This window comes from Synchiropus splendidus, chromosome 3 (genome assembly GCF_027744825.2).
Source record: "Synchiropus splendidus isolate RoL2022-P1 chromosome 3, RoL_Sspl_1.0, whole genome shotgun sequence".
Classification (NCBI taxonomy): Eukaryota; Metazoa; Chordata; class Actinopteri; order Syngnathiformes; family Callionymidae; genus Synchiropus; species Synchiropus splendidus.
The window spans coordinates 21,792,866-21,812,954 of NC_071336.1; the positions used below are offsets into that span (position 1 = coordinate 21,792,866).

Here is a 20,089-nt window from a genome sequence, read left to right on the forward strand (position 1 = left end):
TCACACATCACATCTTTCCAAAGCAACAACTGAGGGCCAAATCCTTCAAAACCACCACTGCCAACGTTGTTCCACTGTGACAGTCAAGTGCGTGTTTTTCTACTTAATTTTAAGGCGGACAATATGTTTAATCCTCGCTGCTGTTCCCAGAGTTATGACCCCCACATCAGAGCTGCTGCATGAAACATCTTGTACAAATCAAAGGTTTTCGTTGTGTTTTCCCATAAACTTTGACTTTTTAAGTGCCTTAGAGCAAGACAACCGACGAACCTGCAGGTTTACTGGACATGTTAGCTTGTAAAGCGGCGTTTTCACACATCAAAACAGGATCCAGTCGTAACAGTCTAGAATGCGCTCCGCGGCGGGGGTCCACTTCATGTTGGTGTAGCAGTGAGAATGTTTGTTTTCGGGCTCAGTCACTTCTGGCTGCTTCCCGGCCACGAAACACCGTCACTCGGCAGCTATTACCTCACTTACTCACCCTAACATCCTCATTACACGTCAGCTTTTTTGTCCCGCTGCAAAAGCGTCATATAAAAAATATACAAAAATGTTGCTCCAAGTCTCGAGGTCATGCAGTGATCAGAAGCACGTGTCAAACTCATGGCTTGGGAGCCAAGTCAGGCCAAGTGTTTTAAGTGACCTACGAAAAATTCAAGAAAAGATGTAAAGATATTAGGAACAGAAATTGGAAGGGACTAAAGGGAGTTGGATACAAGATGGATGCAAGTTTGTGCACCGAGGCGTGCCTCTCATGTCATGAGGCGCTGTCGGTCGTGAACCACAGGGATGTTTCTCAGGGTTGGGCACCTCTTTTTAGCTGTGTGTCATAGTTGCACGCATCCAAATTCATCAAGAGCATTTCAGCCAATGCACTGACAGCACTGTATCATACCAGCACTGGAAGTGAGGAAGGTGTGTCCAGATCTGAATGCTGTTCTGACAGCCGTCAATGGAGCTCTCAGTTACTGTACATGAAGACAGACCACTGGAAGCCCAACTCGTTTTGGTGAGATTGGAGTTGAGAACTCTTCACCAAGCCGCTCCTCAGTGGGGCAGGCACGATGGGATCTTTGGGAGTGTTTGAGCTGAAAAAGAAATTCCTTTGTTCCTGGAGGCATCAGTGAACTTGTTACATGCCACCACTTGCTATATAAAGTAAGTTTCTTTAGGAGAGAGAGATGTTTGTTTTCAAACGAAACACATATACACACACACGTTGGCATATATGTCTTCGTGAGGACCTCTCATTGCCATAATGCTTTCCTCAGCCTCTCACCCTAAACCTGACCATCCAAAAAGAAGGGTGAACCCTCACCAGGACTCTAAAACCAAATGCTAATGACCCAGTTATTTTGAAGTTTCTAACCTTCAAAACCTTATGAGGACCAGCTAAAATGCTATCTGGTGCATTGGTCAGGGTGGCAAAGTTTTCAGAAAAGATGACATCAAAAGTCTTTATTTTTATGGCCATCAACAGATTAACATTTCAATCTCAATTGAAGATGAGAAGTCAACATCAAAACACATCTTCTGGAAAATCATCTCACGGTTTGGAGGAGCCTTTGAGCAAGGATGATGAGAGTGAGATCTGGAACAACCCTGGGACATTTGTCAGTTTAAAAAGCGTCTTGTGAAAAACAAAATGACCCTCGACCTACTGCATCACAGCTCTGTCAAAGTCTGTTCTGCTTGTACAAAAACATAAGCACTGACTTCCTTCCTGAATCTTGCACGGTGCCATCTCTTCACACAGAGTGCAGCGCTGTATCCACAATGTTTATCTGGAGTTGCACTTCCAACACCCCGTCCTCCGACAGGTCGTGGTGCTGACAGTTCAGACAGTGAAGGGGTGTAATACTCTCCATCTTGGCCTGGGCGACCTCGTCTGTGCAGAAAGGATCTCAAGTTTCCTCCTCTGGCAGATCATGCAGCTACTTTTCAGTTTGTCTCTTCAACAAAAAAAAAAACACCTCAGAGACCAAAATAAACAGAGCAACTCTCCTTGGAAAATGTTTGGAGTACCCATGTAGCCAACCACTTCAGCGTGATCGTATCCAACATGGCGATACAATGAATGAGAAAACAGTTTATTTATAGCCATGTAAATATTTATTCACAATCTGAAATTTACACCTTCAGGTTTTCCATCTTTGATCAAAGCCGGCTGACTCAGGCTTTCATATGTCCCCTCCTCTCAACACCTTCACCCCCATTCATTCTTCTGATATTTGCATAACTGTCATCTTATCCATCTTTGCTCTCCTCACATGCCAGAGTCAACTCCACCGCCATGCAAATTTTTCCCGCTTGTCCCTCCCGGAGGCAGAGAGCAAATATTTCCTGGAGGCAGTCGAGTGGTTTTTCTCTCCGCATGGTCTGGGAGGAACAACACGAGTCTGCCTGTGAGGTCAACTGGGAGATTATTTCTGGCGTCAGGCTAGGACACTGCACACTTCAAGTCAGAGGGCAGGACGGTGGGATGAACTTCTCCTTTACATCTGAGTGTGGGAGGAGTTCCTGCTTTTTGCTTCTTTTTACAAGTATTTGCATGCGACAGTGAACACAACGTGGAGCTGACTGGGTGAGGGAGGAGGACAAAGGTGGAACGCGGAGCTGCCTTGAGTGGGTCTGAAGGCGTGAGAATGCCCCCTGACTCAGCGCACAGGCTCGGCCATATACGCTCATCCAGGGAGAGGTGATTCACTCCAGCGACAGCAGATTGGATATTTTATCTTCTGTCCCATCAAGTGGCCCAACTTGTCAACAGACAATTCAGAGATGAGACTCGACTTTTCCACCAGTTGGATTTTCCAAGGATGGATCACCTTGATCCTAGTCAGCCTTCATGCTCAGGTAAACCGGGTGCTTGCAAGGAAAAGTATCTCCAGATCAAACCCTCCGAAAGTGATGGCATGTCCTGCGCTGGCTAATCTGCTGTCAGGTTCCAAAATCCCCAGCTGCTGTGCTGTTATTTAAAGAAAGGAAAGTGAATAGTTCATGACAAATTGTTGTCTGTGCAGTTTGGGTTAATTCTGTCCAGGTGCAGGAGTTTACAAGATGTGGTCGCAGTGGTGCGACTGCTGGGCACCAGTCGTCTGTCACTGCCTGCCTTACCGTAAACCAACTGCGTTTGACTGGAACAGATGCTGGATTAATTCCCAGTTTGCTATACCAAAACAAAGTCCCCGGCAGCTAAAGAGTAGTGTCATGAGCTGAGAGAGGCTCTCTGGGAAACTTCAGATTTTCTCTTGCTCTTGCTCAGTCCTCTATTATTAATGCCTTGTTGAACCCCTGAAGAATTTCCTGTAATTCACTTCACCCCTTCTTCAGTCATCTGACCTCACTGTCTGTGCAACAAGATCAGTTCAAGATGTTTGGATCTAATACCGTGTTCCTATATGACAGCATAAGCAAGAAGTTTTAAATCCTAAATAGCCTTTGTGGTTCTCAAGCTGCTCCCCTCTCCACTTTCAGCAGCACCACAACAGAACAGTTTTGTGAACACGCCATCAGAGATGACTTGTTTTTGAGAATGCACCAAATGTGTTGTCATGGCAGGCATCCATATTTATTCCTAAAAATATTTTTTTGTCATGGAATGAGCTGTTTTCCATTGTATTTTTGTTTTATCACCATGTGATTTTACATTGTTTTCGAGGGGGGATCAACATGTGTCATGTGATTCAGCTTGGCATTACTCACTGGTGAGGAAAAAGTCTGCGTGAGGCATCATGAGTTGAGCCATCTTATCTGTCGCAGGCACAATCTACGAAACTCACAGTCGGAGATTCAATTTAAAGTCGTAGATTTTGATGTGATTTTGTACTTGAATAGAAATCAGTTTGGCTGTCCTTTCTGGCACCATTGAACATGCTCTCTTTTAACTTTTTCTTGAAGGATTTAGTCGGTATAAATCTCGCTCAAATGTAAAATCAAAACACTGAATTACTCATGGACTGTGACATATAGAGACTCGTATGCTTGACTGCTGTCCTCTTGCAGCTTCAGCTATAAAGATAATGTTTTTGTCTTTTCCCAGCCTTAAGTTTTAATCGAACCAATCGGCTCCACCGGTGTCCAATTAAAGTGTTTTCTGCGTGGCCTCCGTCCAACAGTTTCAAACAACAGACGTAATAACAATGAAGCTTTGTGAGAAGAATATGGATCTTATAATAACCGACGCGACAAAGAGCCGATTGATGTACCTCGGTTGTCACATGGTGCCTCTTTAAACAAGCCCCTTGCTCAACAGGTTTTCCGACATCCACTCATTATTTATCACTCCAATGAAGGAGTTTGTGCGGAGACATACAGCATCTGTGCGTATGCTGAGTCAGCGGGTCTTGCCGTTTAAAGAAGAATTTAATCCGGGTGCAAACAAAGATCGGCTTGTGCAATTTCCCATGACTCCCCTGCAGGCCTCAAAAGTCAAACCGTGCGTCTCTTGGCACGACGCCTCCGGCTGCTGTGGCCGTTATGCAAATCCTGACGCCACACGGAATGTGGCGTCAGGATTTGCACCTGAGGTTTTCAGACCAAAAAGTAGCCTTTTCAGATGAATGTTGGCTATTTTCTAATACCGTGTGAGTCTCTACATACTGTACCAAACAAGTCTGAGGTTTTCTATCTTGAACTTCCCCGACAGCCTATAATCATATAGGGTGGACCGGCTCCTTCCCTCTGCTTTATATTTACACAGCCAAAACATTTTACCTTGGATGAGTTAAGGCCAATTTTTAGATGTGGCGGTGAGGGAAATACAATTCCCAACATTCCTTTGGCCTCTCTTGGCCTCAGCCTGTCCTGCTTCTGACACTTCTGCTTCACCTTCCTCATCCGTCTGGTGACATGGGAACCATCCGTGTTTGAGGGAGCGCAGCGGCACATGGTCCTCATTATTGCTGCGGTGTGCGCTTCAGTCCTCTCCATCATTATTTCAGCGGTCAGATTATAAAAAGAGGCCGACTGATGTGTGAGGTCGCAGCTGAGAAGACAACTTTAAAGTTGACGAGCGGAAGATAGACAGATATATGAAGCAGAGAAGAGAGGATGTTCTCATCGATACACACCTCTACGTCTCAACCAAACTGAACATTTATTTCTTTACCTCATTTTTCTTTTGCACTTTCACTGAAATGGGTTTTCATGAAAATCCGATGAAGAGGTCAGCCACATCCTGAGATTATTCATGCATAGATTAATCATATTTCAGTGGCTATACAGCAGGTTTGGGTAAAAGAACATTGCATTGCATCACTGTAAAGTCCTGGGTCAGTGAGTGCTGAGAAGGGCTGGATATCAGGGAGCAGTCAGTCTATATGTTGTGTTGTTCTACACTTATTTATAGCCTTTGTGGCTTTGGCAGGATTTCTGTCATAACAGTCAGAATCACTACTTCAGCAGTGTGGTGAGAAGCTAACCGAGAGTGGTGAGCGGTGTGTGTGTGTGTATACGTGTGTGTGTGTGTGAGTACATCTGTCTCCCACACAATATTGCACAAGTAATTAAAGCAATAAGCTTAATCATCAAAGTCATTTTTCATTGCTGAAATGTCCTAAATCAGCCTCAAAACCGAGGCCTGGGAGGCACGCCATTTTACGTGGACCTGGATGCACTTTCATTATGCAAAGTTGACTTAAAATTGAATGATAAATTACAGTCTATTGAAAAGTAAGACCACCCACAATGCATGCTGTTACCATGTTAAGCACATCAGTCCTTTAAAAGTAAAAAAATACATACATACTGTACATACATCTTCAATAGTGTGACTGACTGTTTCCTTACTGTATATATATATATATATATATATATATATATATATATATATATATATATATATATATATATATATATATGATGGAAGGATGGAAACTATATCAGTCATTGAAGAGACTGTTGAATAGTGGTCTGCAGACTGTGATGCAGTCGGCTAGTGATGTCAAACATAGTCAGCAAGACAGAGCCAATATGTTGAACGCGGTTTGAAAAAGTAATGTATGAATTGTTCTGTGCACAGAAGAACAGTGTGACCTACTGTCCTTCAGTGTGTAGCAAGAGACCAAACAAATGCATTTTAATCATTGGACAAAGATTTTTGCGTCTCTGTGGTTCACCACTGACTCTGACTCATTCCACAAGAAGCGCTCTGGTTGAAGGTGATCTAGTTTTTAGAGAACTACTGAATTTGGTTTCAGAAGTTCAGACGAAAGTAAAATAAATAAATAAATAAATAAAGCACTTATTAACTATTAATAAACTAATTACTATCTTATTAATGATAATAATCAGTAATTATGATGTTGTTTAGTGTGACATTTTGGTTACATTTGATCCATTACATTGCGAATAAGAAGTTCATTGACTGTAATATAAGTTCCCTTATCTGAAGTGTGACCATAAAAACTATCAAAGAAGGTAAAACTCCAAACTGTTTTCCTTTTACTGGTTTTTAACAAGACTTTTTTTTTTTTAATAAATGAAACGTGATCGGATCGCCATCTAAGTCATTGATCAAAGACAAATTTTAAATATTACAGATGAATCTTTCACAGAGAGAGAGAGACGCACGATTAAGACACGATTCTGAGAAGCTATTGTTTCCTCCCTTTGAAATACACATGTCATCATCCAAAACACAGCACCGTCTCCTGCCCCTAAAACACATATTTAAGGTAAATCTGATCAAAACACACTGGAAATTCCCGCGGGTCTTCTCATCCCATGAGCAAACACTTGAATAAATGTGATCTGTTCAGTACAAATGTCAGAGAGGTGGGGACTTATGTTTATTCAAGCGGCTCGATCGTCTGTGTCATTGAGAGCACAGCGAGCAAACAGGAGCCGGTAAACTTGATCCTGAATCAATATCCGACTGATCACATTTTGGGATGGCTGGTGGAACTTATTTAACTTAACTTATTTACGGTTTATAATCTGTAATTATTTTGCACTTTCATAATGATTTAGAACTGGCAAATATGCTGCTCATACAGCTGTGAACAAGTAGTTTGTTGTTGGTACGATGTGTCGCTTACAGATTTATGGGTTTGGATTGACGGAGACAAGGTCATGTGCTACTAAAGCTTCCGGAAACAACACTTGGAAAGTCTCATTATTCACTCAAAGTGCCGCGTGATGGAACGAATCACAGAAGGATGGCGGGTGCCAAAAATTTGTGGTTTCCATATTTATGATTTATGTGTGTGGATCCTTTGTTTTTTGTTGCAGAGTGCAGAATCCAAATCCCTGCAGTGTGATGGCACACAATACTCCAAAGGCAATCGATGCTGCAACAAGTGTGAACCAGGTAGCCGTCACATCAGCCTCATGACCGATCCACCTAGATTTCCATTCATGACGGTTGTGAGTGAAAAGAGGAAGGATGTTCAAAAAAGGAACATTTTGGCTAAAAATATTGCCATGAGCGTGTGGTTTTACACTAGTGGAATTACTGTCCTTCCCTTCTGCGGAAATTGGCGGCGTCTTTCATCATGGATTAGGGTTTTAACATTTCCTGTCATTACCCTGGTTCTCTATATTTATGTATTTGGCTCTCTCCTCTCAGGATTCCGGGTTCTTTCCCACTGCAATGATTCCCAGCAGACCAAGTGTATCAAATGTGCCCGTGGCGAATATCAGCCAACCTGGACGCAAGAGTCTCGCTGCCTGCAGCAGAAGTTTTGTGACGCAGGTACGTGTGTGTGGCGTCACCTGAAAGGAGCGTGCGGATGAAATTGTTCATTCCTGAACATGGACATGTTTTTTGTTTGTTGTAATTCTTATGCATTCTGTATGCATCCATCAGAGTGGGGGAGTCATGCACTATCACACAGTCCAAGTCACTGACAAAATAAAAGCTAGCACACCTCTAACAGGAAGTCAAAAGAGAGTGGGTAAAGCATCGTCTGTGGTTAGGGTCTCCACCGCCAATGCCATTTGAAAATTGATTTCCCTTTGATTTGCATCACCCTTTGCCATTTTTGGAAGTTGAATTGTCGACACTAAATATGAAAAGGTAAACCATGAAAGACTGGAATATCAGTGAGCCATGATAGAGACTAGTTTTTGGTGCACCTGAACTGAATCTTGGGTGACTCCACAAACGGAATCCTCTTACAAGCCAGATACAGTAAGGCTTGAGTTTGACCCACATGCTCTATGGTGTCTCCACAAAAGGGACTCCCACTGAAATAAATGCCTGGATCAAAGTCACCAGACTGATGGCCCTAGCAACCATAACTAAGAATCCTTATGTCCTTAGAGTCATAAAGTTTCCCAATAAAGAAGCATGAGTCACTGTCTGTTCCATGTTGTATTTATTTTTGGGCTCTATCAACTGGCTTTCTTGTGCTTATTAGAACACATGTAGAAAGCTTTCTGACTATTCCAGTGAGTGCTCATGACACTTTTGTCCGATGAGTTCTGGTTTTGTTTTACCTGACTGGCGCTGAAATGCTGAAGGGGCATTTGTTTCAAGTCCAGAAGCAAGGTTGCTCATGCATGCATTACTTGCTTTGAAATCTGTGAAACTTTCTGACACAGATTCAGAGGCATTGACTATCCGTGTCATGTTTTACAGACATTTTTAAGTAAGTGCTCTCTCCAGGTAAAGGGTTCATGTCCAGGCCTGAGAACCTCGTGGCTGAGGAGCCGTGCCGCTGTGTCCCTAACTTCCAATGTTCTCTGATCAACTGCGAGTACTGTGAGCAGATTCCCACCTGCCCTCCAGGATTTGGACTTGAGTTAGAGCCTGGTGAGACATCAATTCCAGCCAGGAAATGTCATGTGACTGGTAACGTCCAACTGATACTCTGACTCCCAGAGTCAACAAATGGAAGGAAGATCTGTGCTCCCTGTAAGAAGGGCTTCTACTCAGCTGAGAACAACGCCAAAGAATGCAAACAGTGGACTGAGTAAGTGCTCAATAATTTTTGGAACTCTCTCCATCAGAGCTTTGAATGACCCAAACTGTGTTGTTTCTGACAGCTGTAAGTCCGGAGGCAAGCTGGAGGCTCGACCTGGCAGTGCCCAAGCCGACGCTGCATGTAGACCCGCGGTATCAGGTAAGACATCTTGATGCCATGTGTATGAGATGCATGCATTGCTGTTATGACCAAAACACAACATGGCTCAGGCTTTATGGAGTGTTATTAACACACATGTGGCTGTTTTTTATTGTACACATGCAAAGGAAGTCTGGATTTAATGATCATTTCAAACAGAAAGTGTGAGAAGTGTTGGGGGGGGACTACAGAATCGCTCATCTGAAAGATCATTTTCATGGTATACAGTTAGATTTGTTATGTTTACGTGACTCTGAATAACCTGAAAAAGCCTCCTTCATGTCAACCTTGACCGCGACCACATCCATGAACCTCACTGGTTCTCTTCAGCTGGCACTTGGTAAATGCTTCTTGAGCATTCTTCATCCAACATATTCACTTTCCCCTCCAAGTGTTTAAGCCACTGAATGTCACCTTCCAACTCTTAATCCGCAGTCACTTCAGATAATGGCCCGGAAAATTTAGGTATTGTCTGAGGGAATAGAAACACACATACTGAATGAAATTATGGCAAAAATAGAGCAAGCATTTTAAGTGTCAAGCTCATGAGTCATCTGCAAACACTTATTCCTTGCCGGGTCACAGGTTTACTGTGTCACCTGTTCTTCCGAAAGCTTCCCAGTCACATAATTGCTAGATACATACATCTTCAGTGAACCAGCACTTAGTCCTGTTCAGGGTTGCGGGGAGCCTAACCCAGTGGTCATTGGGCAAGAGGCAGGAATACACCCTGGACAGGTCACCAGTCCTTCACAGAGCGCCTACATATAATTTGGATGGACACAATTATTGGTCCATGCCGCACGGACCACATTGATCAGGAGAGATCAGAGTTACAGAGGACTGAGCCAAGTGCAGGCCACACAAGGTGAAGAACATCTTTAAGATTTGCGAATGGTCTAGCATTTCAAAATGCTAGTCGGAGAGCTGCCTGCAGATCTATAGCACAGGTTCGATCCAGTACGCAGAGTAACTTCCACTGGCACAGAAAGACTCCGTCACCTGGGGAGTACAGCTTCCTGTGGGAATTGCTTGATCACCAATGCAGGGCCATGTGGAAGACATGGCGCTACACCAGTGTATAGTATAGAACAGGAGGTGAAAGAAGAGTAAGACAACCATCAGGTTGTACTCAATGAGGACAGGAATGGTAGCGGTGTGTAAGGCAGGTTAAGTTGAAGGAGGCTAACTTGAGGCAACCCCTGGTAATAAACTCGATAAGAGAAAGCAGATGAGCGTTGTCAACTGTTGTCTTCTCTCAGGTGCCGCGCCCTCATGGGTCATCGTCTCAGTACTGTCGATCATCACCATCCTCTGCCTTCTCATTCTGCTGCTGTTCTGTTATAAGGACAAACTCAAATTACTTTCAGGTAAGTTGTTCGGTTGAAACCCTGTGTTTGAATGGCTGAAATTAAAACCTGTTTGTTTCTAGTGAATCTGCGGTCCTGCGTTCAGAACCTAAAGCGGACCAGGATCCAACAGGTGGGGTAGAATTTCAGTGCATTCTTAATGAGTCAGTAAGGTATTAGGGATACAAAGTTCTGACCTGTAGAAGGATGTTGACAAAGCGTTATCATTGTTGATCTAGGAGACTCTGGCTCCACTCTACCAAAGTGGAGCGTCAGGACCACCCAAAAGCTCACCCTGCGAAACAACCAAACTTGTGTACCAAGCTCCCTGTAAACTCATCGTAGAGCCTCCAAGCTCGTACCCCTTCTTTGCTCCTTATGTGAAGGTCTCTCTGCCTCCTTCTGAGGAAATGACTGAGACAGAAGGAACCGTGGCACAGATGCCAAAGGAGATGAGGAGCGTACCGGAGGAGGTGTCTGAAGATGATGAGGTGGTGACAAGTGTCTCACCTCTGTTAGCTGGTTCCTGTGTGTGTGGCATTCCGGTGCAAGAGCCACTAGAAGTGGGTGAGAATGAGGACTGTAGCCAGGCTGTGACCCCAGGAATTGTTGGATCTTGCTCTTGTGGAGGATTAGATGCAGACGAACAAGGACATCAGGAAGAAAAAGTAACTGGAAAAGAAAGTATTAACGGAACGCCAAATGATGGGGATCAAGAAAGGTGTACCGCGAGCGGTCTTGTCTCAATCTCTGCCCCCGAGCTCTGCCAACCGTTGCTGCAGAAATCTCCAGTATGCAGCTCAGAACTGATGACTGCACCTCCAGATTCACGGGAAGGATTCTGCACAGACTCAAGTGGGTCCAGTAGGACCTCGAGGATGATCTCACCGGCCCCTCACACCATGTCAGCATCATTAGGGGATCTCTACACAGAGAAGACCCTCTCCGTCACCAGCCAGGAAAAAGGACAGGGACTTTCCTGGCAGGACGGCGGAGGGAACAAGCTCCTGTCCGAGGATTCTGAGCTTGATTATCGACCGGAAAGCCTTCAGAGTCAAGTGGCAGATCCAAATCTTACCTCAGGTGAGTCGATACTGAGCAGCTCAGGATTGGAGAATCTGTTCTCGTGGTTTCACTCCTGAACTTTATCTGCCCTGTTTCACAGAAGTCAATTGATCATCCAAAAGTTTAAGACTCCAAGATGGTTTTCACAGCACATTTGACTTCATTAGTTCTGGATCTGCCTCGGAATAACATGGCTGTGGTTAATGAAGCATTCTGTTATCAAACCAGGTTATGTGGAACAAAAATGTTTCTTCTGACCCCTGACCAAGAATAACTCCTTTAAGCACCCTACTAGTTACCGAGATAGTTTACAACATCCATCAATGGTTTGGACCACACAGAGGCCATTGAGGAAGAGGCCTTTTGTGTTTTGAGGAGCGACTGAACCGCCAGAACCACACTGAAACATACAAGGGACAGTATGTGAGGTGACCAAGCTCCTGTTTACCCAGAGTCCCTTGGTTTATGCAAAGCAACCACAGCTTCAATAGAGGAAAGATGTGTGCAGGCTGAGTAACACGTCTATAACCTGCTCCAGCCAGCACTAAACTAACTCAGCAAAGTTTCTCGGCTCTTGTCGATGACTGGCTTCTTTAATTACACACTGCATCGCTCAAGATCAACAAGGGATTAAACTTCCCGTACATTTATTTAAAAGGTGAATCAGAGGTTTCACCTGACCACCTTCAAAAGACATTTTTAGCCAGAGCTTTTCCCCATTTCCTCTTGTTTACCCACTGGCATTGGCCGAAACCACTTGAAACTGGGTAGTGTACTGTATTTGCACATGGAATCTGATGCTTCATGAGTTTCCAGCTCCATTTTTTTGCAACCACGCATCCTGAGGCTTGTCTAACCCAGTTTTGAAATTGACATTCTGTATTACCAAACTGAAGTCATTATGATTCTTTAACTTATATATCCAACAAATAAACCTGATGAATGTTTTAAATCCTCTAATGTGACTGCATACCTTCACAAAACAATGATGTGTTCCTCGGCAGACAGATGTCTAGAAATTTTACAGACTACAATAAAATTATGCAAAAGACATTGTGATGAAATTGAAACAGTTATTTAAAATAAAATAAATCATGATGTATTTTAACCATATTGTCCAGCCCTTTATGGAAACATTTCTAAGCAAACTGATTTTCCACAATTTGTACCAGCAAATAGCCTGCCAAAATGGCATAGTGTGAGTAGCTCTAATTTTCACAAAATGGAAGGGATTTTCGACAGGACTTGCGAATAAGCACAATTGTGCTTTGCCTGAAGTACCATTGGTGGGAAGCCTCAGGATTCTTTCAATGAACGAAGTGTGCCGTGGCTTGAAAAAGGTGGAAAAACACTGATCAAATCATTGTTTTTGCACAGTGGAATCTCTGCAGATGGATACAGATCAGTTACTTTGCAGTAGATATATCTCTTGTAGATTTTTGGACGGATATGAAAAATGAGATACAGTGGTACCTCGGTTTTCGAATGTCCCGAACCTTCGGGATTTTTTTGCTTCGAATTTCGAACAAAAATCCAGAACTCGAACGCCCCCGAAAAAAGGAAAAACATAACGTGCACGGACCGATCAGCTGACCCATGACACGCTTTGTTATTGTGCATGACGCAGCCTCTGTATGCAGACGTGTCCCGCTAGCTACATTTACTTACTGTTTTTTCTTCATATTGAGGTGTAAAACCTTTCCTGTCACAGGGGAGGTGCTCCTCGACACCTCTGAGGCTGGAGCGCGCACTCCAGGGTTTGATGTCCTGTTGTGGGCTGGAGCTGGGACAGGGATGAGGCGAGTCTGGGACAGAGCGTGACTTGGTTTATGACTTTGTCACAGCCAAACTGCACAGAAGCGCACATTCAGAGCTGGACACGCACCGGGCACCTCTTCACTTCTGGAGAGACGTCACTCACTCAGCAACCCCTCCCACATGCAGCGGCCACACACATAGAGGAACAGCGCACCTGCAGCAGACACTCTACATTCACTCCTACAAAAGCCTTTTTAAGGCTTGGAATAAATTATTTCTTTTTCCATTCATTGTAATGGGAAAAATCGATTGAGATTTCGAAACAATTCGCTTCTGGAACGGCCTTCTGGAACAGATTGTGGTCGAGAACCTAGGTACCACTGTATGTGGTACTGTATATACCATTTAAATTTAATAATAATAAAGATAAGCAATTGATTCTTGAAACATGAAGAGCTTTATTGTTTCCATTCAATGCGGGATTTGTTTATCTTCTCTTTTTTTGAGGCAGGTACCACAAATTATTATTATTAGAGCATCGCCCAAAAAGTCACAATATAATGTTTTAAAAATTATATTTAATCTTGTGCTGTGCTAATTAAAGGGATATTACGGTATTGTTTACCAAGTAGAGCTATAGTCGAGACCAAGGCCAATGAGGGGCGCCACCAGTGTCTTCTGCAAATAAATCAAGAACTGTACTGCTATCACTGAAGCAAACCAGTAGTCTGGTCTGTATTCAGTTTGGTCTCTGTCTTGGTCTCAGGTTAGGTGGTCTTGACTATAACATGCCATTGATAATAGACATAGTAAACTTAGACTGCAAGTCATTACTAATGGTATCGGTCACCATTTTCCAATGAAGGAATGAAGGAAGCTGGGCGGCTCTCGTGCTTTCGCATGAGATTCTTGGTTCCATAGACAGTGTGAAATTCAATCAGCGATTGATGAATAACAGATTTAGGGATCCAGCAGATAGATTCAGACATTCGATGACTAATTTGCAACAGCAATACTCTTGCGTTTGGTAAAAATCTGGAATATGTTGACATCAACACTGACCGCAGGAGTTTAATTTTTTGCAACCGCACTCATGGCAGTACACTCTGTCACTAGAGGGCTCTCAGTGCAGAGGAATGAAGATGATGGTCTCGGGCTCAGTCTGAGACGACCTGTGCACAACAAAATAGTGACTATGTTACTTTAAAAAACAAAGTTGGGTCAAAGGTGAACGATGAAGTGAGCTAGATTGGATTGTCAAAACTATTTCTATTTCTAATTTTAAAAGAAGAAAAAGAACTGACAGCGGGGATGTGTGCTTGACTCCCTCTCCTCAAGCTGTCTTTATACTTGTTTACATTGTAACTGCATCTGTAGCATGAAGAAATGTTAAAGAGAAGTTGCGAAAATGTGTGGTTTTCCCTTCATATGGAACTCAGAATAGAATCTCATCGGGTTCATTCTCAATTTTTTTTTCACTCCGTCCAGTAGACTGTATCATTGCCGCTGTCGGTTTTAAAGAGGGATAAACAGCAGAAGAAAGCAGATTCCAGTGAGCTTTGTTTTCAAACTTGTGGTTAAATGACATTTTTCCTCGGCCAGAATTCTCTGTCTGGTTTTCTGGGAAAGGGATGTCAGAGTGGGAACACATGGACACACACAAAGACACCCTGAGCAAGCCGATCACGGTGCTCTACTACATGCGTGTATGCTCATTTGTGAATGAGGAACATCTACAGCTGGACATGTGAGCGTGTGTTAAAGAAAAAAGAATGGGAGCAGTCGTTTTCTAAAAAAGCCAAAGGAGTAGTGAAGGTGAAATTTCACTTGAGTTTGACGATGCTGACAACACCAAAATGGGTCTTTGCTAACTTGAGATCATCTGGTGTGAGTTTCCAATAGTAAACACCGGAGCGTGCAGTGAGGTGCAGGCTAACATGGGGCCATGCTACCTTCGTCTGTGACTCACTAGTATACGAACAAAAAACAGAGCTTCAAGGTCAAACTCATCGGTTCCGACCCAGTTTGTCTCATCAGAATCAGAATCAGAATCAGAATAGAATTTATTGCCATGGTCAGCGGGGGTCCCACCAACTAGGAAAGTGTTTCGAAATAAAGTGCTGTTAATAAAATAAAATAAAATAAAATAAAATAAAATAAAATAACAAAGGCTGATCACAAATTTAACAGTCTGATGACTGAGGGGAAGCAGCTGTTCATGTGAGGGGAGGTTCTGGTCTGGATGGACCGTAGCCTCCTGCCAGAGGGAAGAGGAACAAACAGTCCATGACCAGGGTGAGAAGGGCCACTGTATCACATATATGCAAGTCCAGTCCAGTCATGTTGTCATTGTGTGTCACTGGTCGGTGCACTTGTCAGCACAAAATGAACTTCCTTTCACATCGAAAGTATGAAGCAACTTGAACTCCATGTTTTATATTTGCCCAAGAATCTGGGTTCAGATCAGGGCTGTCAATTTTAAACACAACCTATCGAGCCCAATATGGAGGCCGAACAATTAAAAAAAAAGAAAAGAGAAAAACGGAGTCTCAGGAAATAAGAGTCTAAGCAGAATGTGATTGCATTACACAGCTCTGTGGTTCTTGTCTAAGTACCTAAATTGTTCTCCTTCACCACAGAGTCACAACACTCTTCTCCCCTTGAGGCGCAAACATACGTCTGTTTTCCAACCTTTCATCTGCATCAAGTTTTCTATTTTGGAAGTTTCACGACTATAGATTGAGCTTGACAGAATGATCTCTGCTCGCAGGAAAGCAGCCTCTTAAACAGCAAAACTTGAACCCCTTGTGTCAGGTTTTGCTGAGGTGTCATACTGACGTGCAATGTGTTTGGCCCCTGTTTCATTTGTATTCTGGGAAGTATTTGTCTTTTAAGCACTTGTAGGCTACTGTACTTAGATTGATTTTATGGGTCAGACATGGCCCCCGTTCCCTGAGTTATACTGGATGTTGATGTTCAACATAATCCACCTTTTTTTTAATCCCAAAAGTAATAAGTAAGGAGCATTCATTCTAACTTTTTAAACAATAAATCTTGAAATGAAGTCAGTACAGTCGTAACTTCAGGGGCCATGAAGGTTAAAGTAAAATGCAGATGATGTTGCGAAACAGACCCCAGACATGCTTTTAAGTGACTTGTATTAAACCAAGTTTATTTTCAGAAATCTCTTGTTTCTCACAGCAGAAGCTCAGGAAAGTTCAAGGAAAAGTGATCGCATATGTTGGTCACAATGTGGCCTTTCTGTGGTGACCGTGCCTGGTCATCACACCCACTCCGGAGTCATCAGCGAGGCCCCTCTGCACTTACGTCAGGAGTCATGAGACCAGGCCTGCCTCTTCCTTAGCTACACCACAGAAACACCATCACATGTTGAAGCAATAACCCTGACTCATCTGTTCTCCCGATCCGTTTCTATTTCTGTCCTCATTAATCTGTGTTTCCTGCTCAGGTCAGGTGTCAGGGAGCCACAACACCACCTTCATTTCCAGTGGCCAGGTGATGAACTTCAGCGGTGACGTCATTGTGGTCTACGTGAGCCAGATGTCCCTGGGCAGCGACGGCGCGGGGCGTGACGACGATTTCGGAAGCCCAGTGCAAGAAGAGGCCAATGAGACGGCTCTGTTTTCTCAGAGCAGCACCAGAACAATACAGGACTCTTTGCAGGACCAGACTCTGCCCATCCAGGAAGTGATGGAACATTTAGTGCAAGTGAAGTGAGCAGAACGCATCCACGTACATCTAAGAGTGAGAACGCTTCAAAAAATCAGTCACTGACTCAGAAGGAAAGACTTCTGTGTGAATCTGATTCACTCACGAACCAGTGAACTTTGTCTCTGGCATCTCTCTGCAAGTGCTTGTCGGCCAAGAGTGAAAAGCTGCATTCATTTTTTTAACTGGAAACTCCCTGGATTCTATTGCTGAAAATTCTATGTGGGATTTGGACTTTGACATCCCAAACCTTGAGGTTTTAATCAATGTTTTGCGCCTGAAAACATAGAAGTCAAGTTTGACAATACAGAATCTACATGTACATCTCAAGCTATTGTGAGTAAAAACTGAAAAAAAGGGAAATACCGATAGTATGTGTGGCAGAAATCAACACCCGATTTCTGATTTATGTGACAGGTCAAAAGTCTCAAGCATAAGTATGTTGTTCCATGGACACTCACCAAACTCATGCACAGTAAGGAGGTCCCAAGTTACAAGGATGGTAAATGGCCTCTCATAGGTTTATCCTATAAAAGAATACTTATGTCTGAGGTGTGTTAAGAGTGAATTTGTCTTGATAATCCACTCAATAAAGGATTGGTGCAGTCGACTGCAAATGTTAAAACACATTCAATCCTCACTACCCAAAATTTTATGTATGTAGGGAGAGACGATCGCTTACAACTTGAACTGTGGCATGGACTGGACTGCATCCAGTCAGGAGTAGCTCTGACAGAGACACAAGGAATCACAGAAGGGAGTTGTGAAAGTTGTCTATTGAATTGGTGACAAAAAATAACTTTTTTATTCATGAGAAGTGAATCTCACTCCAATCCGCAGCCGTCCTCACGCGGTGCGTTCCTTCAGAGGTCTGCGCAATACGCGCAAGTTTCGCTGTGTGTTTATTTTGCGTGATTACTGTGTTTCTTACGCAATAAAGTGATGTTTCGTTTCATCACGTGAGCTCACAAGATTTCTGGGTGGGAGGAGGAGCTCCTCGATCTGCGTTGGGATGAACTCCTTCTGTGTGGTGTGTTGAGATTATCAGGTCGCGTCGTAGATATAATGATCAATCTGACTTTTTTAGGGGGTAGGGGGTCTAAACATTTTTGAAAATCCTTCTGTGTGTCAGGCCACACATAACAATTTTGCTAGTTGCAAGCAAACAAACATAAGGACAAGCTGGTGGCAGCGCTACCAGTGAGGGAAGAACAAGAATCTCCTATTTTTTCTTCATTTATTTCTGTGTGTCAATTTCCTTCTTGTCTCTACTTTATTTTGGGACTTTTCAAATGAAGCTACTCTTCAATTGCACTTTCTCAACTTTCCTTTTTTTCTGTGTGAGTTTGTTTAATGGCAGTTTTCTTTGTTCCACTTGCGCTTCTCAAACCAGTTTTTCCAGAGAGCAGTTAGCACCGCACACATCTGCTGCGCAGCTTATCAGTGCGTACCTGACAAACAACCACCTTCTGGTTAATTATCTCCTCATGAATAAAAAAAAAAAAACGTAACTCAATCGAAGTGGGCATAGATAGCTTCCCCAACTGTCATGCTTTATTACTATCACTAGACACACACTGAGTGAGGAGAGCTACATTTCTGATGAACAATCTCAGACTCTCCAATATTTGTAGCAGTCTATGATTCTTAATGATCGACCGCTCTTCCTTCGCCTAACACAATATTTCTCTGTTTTCGTGTTTCCTTTTCCATCCAGCTCCTGCTTGTTTGATATATTAAGTTTCCATGACCGTTTTGTTGGAGAGAGCTATGGCCTCGATCAGTGACTAAATGTTTTCACTTACTATATGAAATCTGATCGACTGGAATTGGGTGTTTTCAAATGAGCATGACTGGTAGGCTTTCCCACAAACTAAATTTCCACCATGTGGAAGCTATTGTGTGCCGGTAAAAGGACTTTAAAATCCAATCTTTTACTGTTATTCACGTCAAAAAGACGTCATACCATGAAGTTCTTAATGCACTCGATGACTTTGTGCTGAAAAAAAAAAAAGTTCTTCAAGAACGATGATACTTCATGTTCAGCAACAGATTCACTTCATGGCAGATGTTTAAATGAGCATATTTTATTCAAAATGATTTTTTTATTTAATTTGAGAATTGAGATTCTGTTATGGTTATGGTTTCTTTTGACTTCAATACGAGAATATAATAACGACAATTAAGCCATTTTGAATTTTATTTTATGAGACCATGTTGGGATGACCCATTTAGTTTTTCTTTCTTTCAGCGTCATTCACACCTGACCTTAAGTTCTCACTGAGGATCAGCAGTCAAAGCCTGAAGAAAGTGACTAGGTTGACATAATGGTGGCAGAAGAGACTTGACTTTTCCTCTCTGGCTGCCTGGGAACTCCAATTTTCCAGGTGTTTTACAACACAATACTAAGGAAGCTCAGAGCTGCAAACAGCAAAACTATCTTTGGATCAACGTCACGTTATTTTGTGATTTGCTACTCCTTTTTTTTCCTGATACATATCACTTTATTTTGTAATATTATGTTATTTCATGATATTATCACTTTATTGCCTGAACATAAGAACATGAAACAGTTTAAGGGCAAACTTGTGGCATTTTTACACAATGTGTATTGCAAAACAGCAGGATGAATCACAAAATAGAAATAAAATAAATCACAAAATAATACGATAGGTATCACTAAATACTGTGATACTGGCGATAATGTGTTGCCTCTGAGCTTATTACACAAAATACATGAAAACAAATATTTCTAAACAGGTTATATAATTCAAGAGTCTAAAAGTGAGATGTTGTTATCTTTCTCCCCCCCCCCTCTCTCTCTACGTGTGTGTGGAAGCCTTGATAAAGTCAAATGAAACACATCATTTCTCTTTAGATGTCTGTCTCGGTCAGATTTGTGATCAGCTTGTTGTATATTTGTGTGTTTGAAAGTGAACGCTGCCCTTCCGACGCACACTCTGGACATTAAATGGGCCCGGTTGGATCTGTATGCATCAGAATGTACATATCAATCTGCATTTTTACAATGCCTGACCAAAGAATCTATTTAAATTGAAATTAAATACTATTTTGCATCTTTGAAGCCATGCTGCCCTCTTTTATCTGACGCGGACATGT

At 42.8% G+C, this 20,089-nt stretch overlaps 1 protein-coding gene across 1 annotated transcript; it reads left to right on the forward strand.

Moving 5' to 3' along the window:
* The first annotated feature begins 2,486 nt into the window (after positions 1-2,486).
* tnfrsf11a (tumor necrosis factor receptor superfamily, member 11a, NFKB activator) lies at positions 2,487-19,902 on the forward strand. The gene is made up of 10 exons (XM_053859631.1): positions 2,487-2,856; positions 7,234-7,312; positions 7,571-7,696; positions 8,612-8,758; positions 8,828-8,918; positions 8,992-9,068; positions 10,331-10,438; positions 10,501-10,550; positions 10,657-11,500; positions 16,710-19,902. Exons 1-10 carry the CDS (start codon positions 2,782-2,784, stop codon positions 16,976-16,978), a joined length of 1,866 nt encoding a protein of 621 aa, XP_053715606.1. The 5' UTR covers positions 2,487-2,781; the 3' UTR covers positions 16,979-19,902.
* The last annotated feature ends 187 nt before the right edge of the window (positions 19,903-20,089 follow it).

Coding starts and splice junctions, on each gene's coding strand:
- tnfrsf11a (XM_053859631.1), top strand. CDS start 2,782: ATGAGACTCGACTTTTCCACCAGTTGGATTTTCCAAGGATGGATCACC. Junction 8,759..8,827: donor TGGACTTGAGTTAGAGCCTG/GTGAGACATCAA, acceptor TCTGACTCCCAG/AGTCAACAAATGGAAGGAAG. Junction 10,551..10,656: donor AGCGGACCAGGATCCAACAG/GTGGGGTAGAAT, acceptor TTGTTGATCTAG/GAGACTCTGGCTCCACTCTA.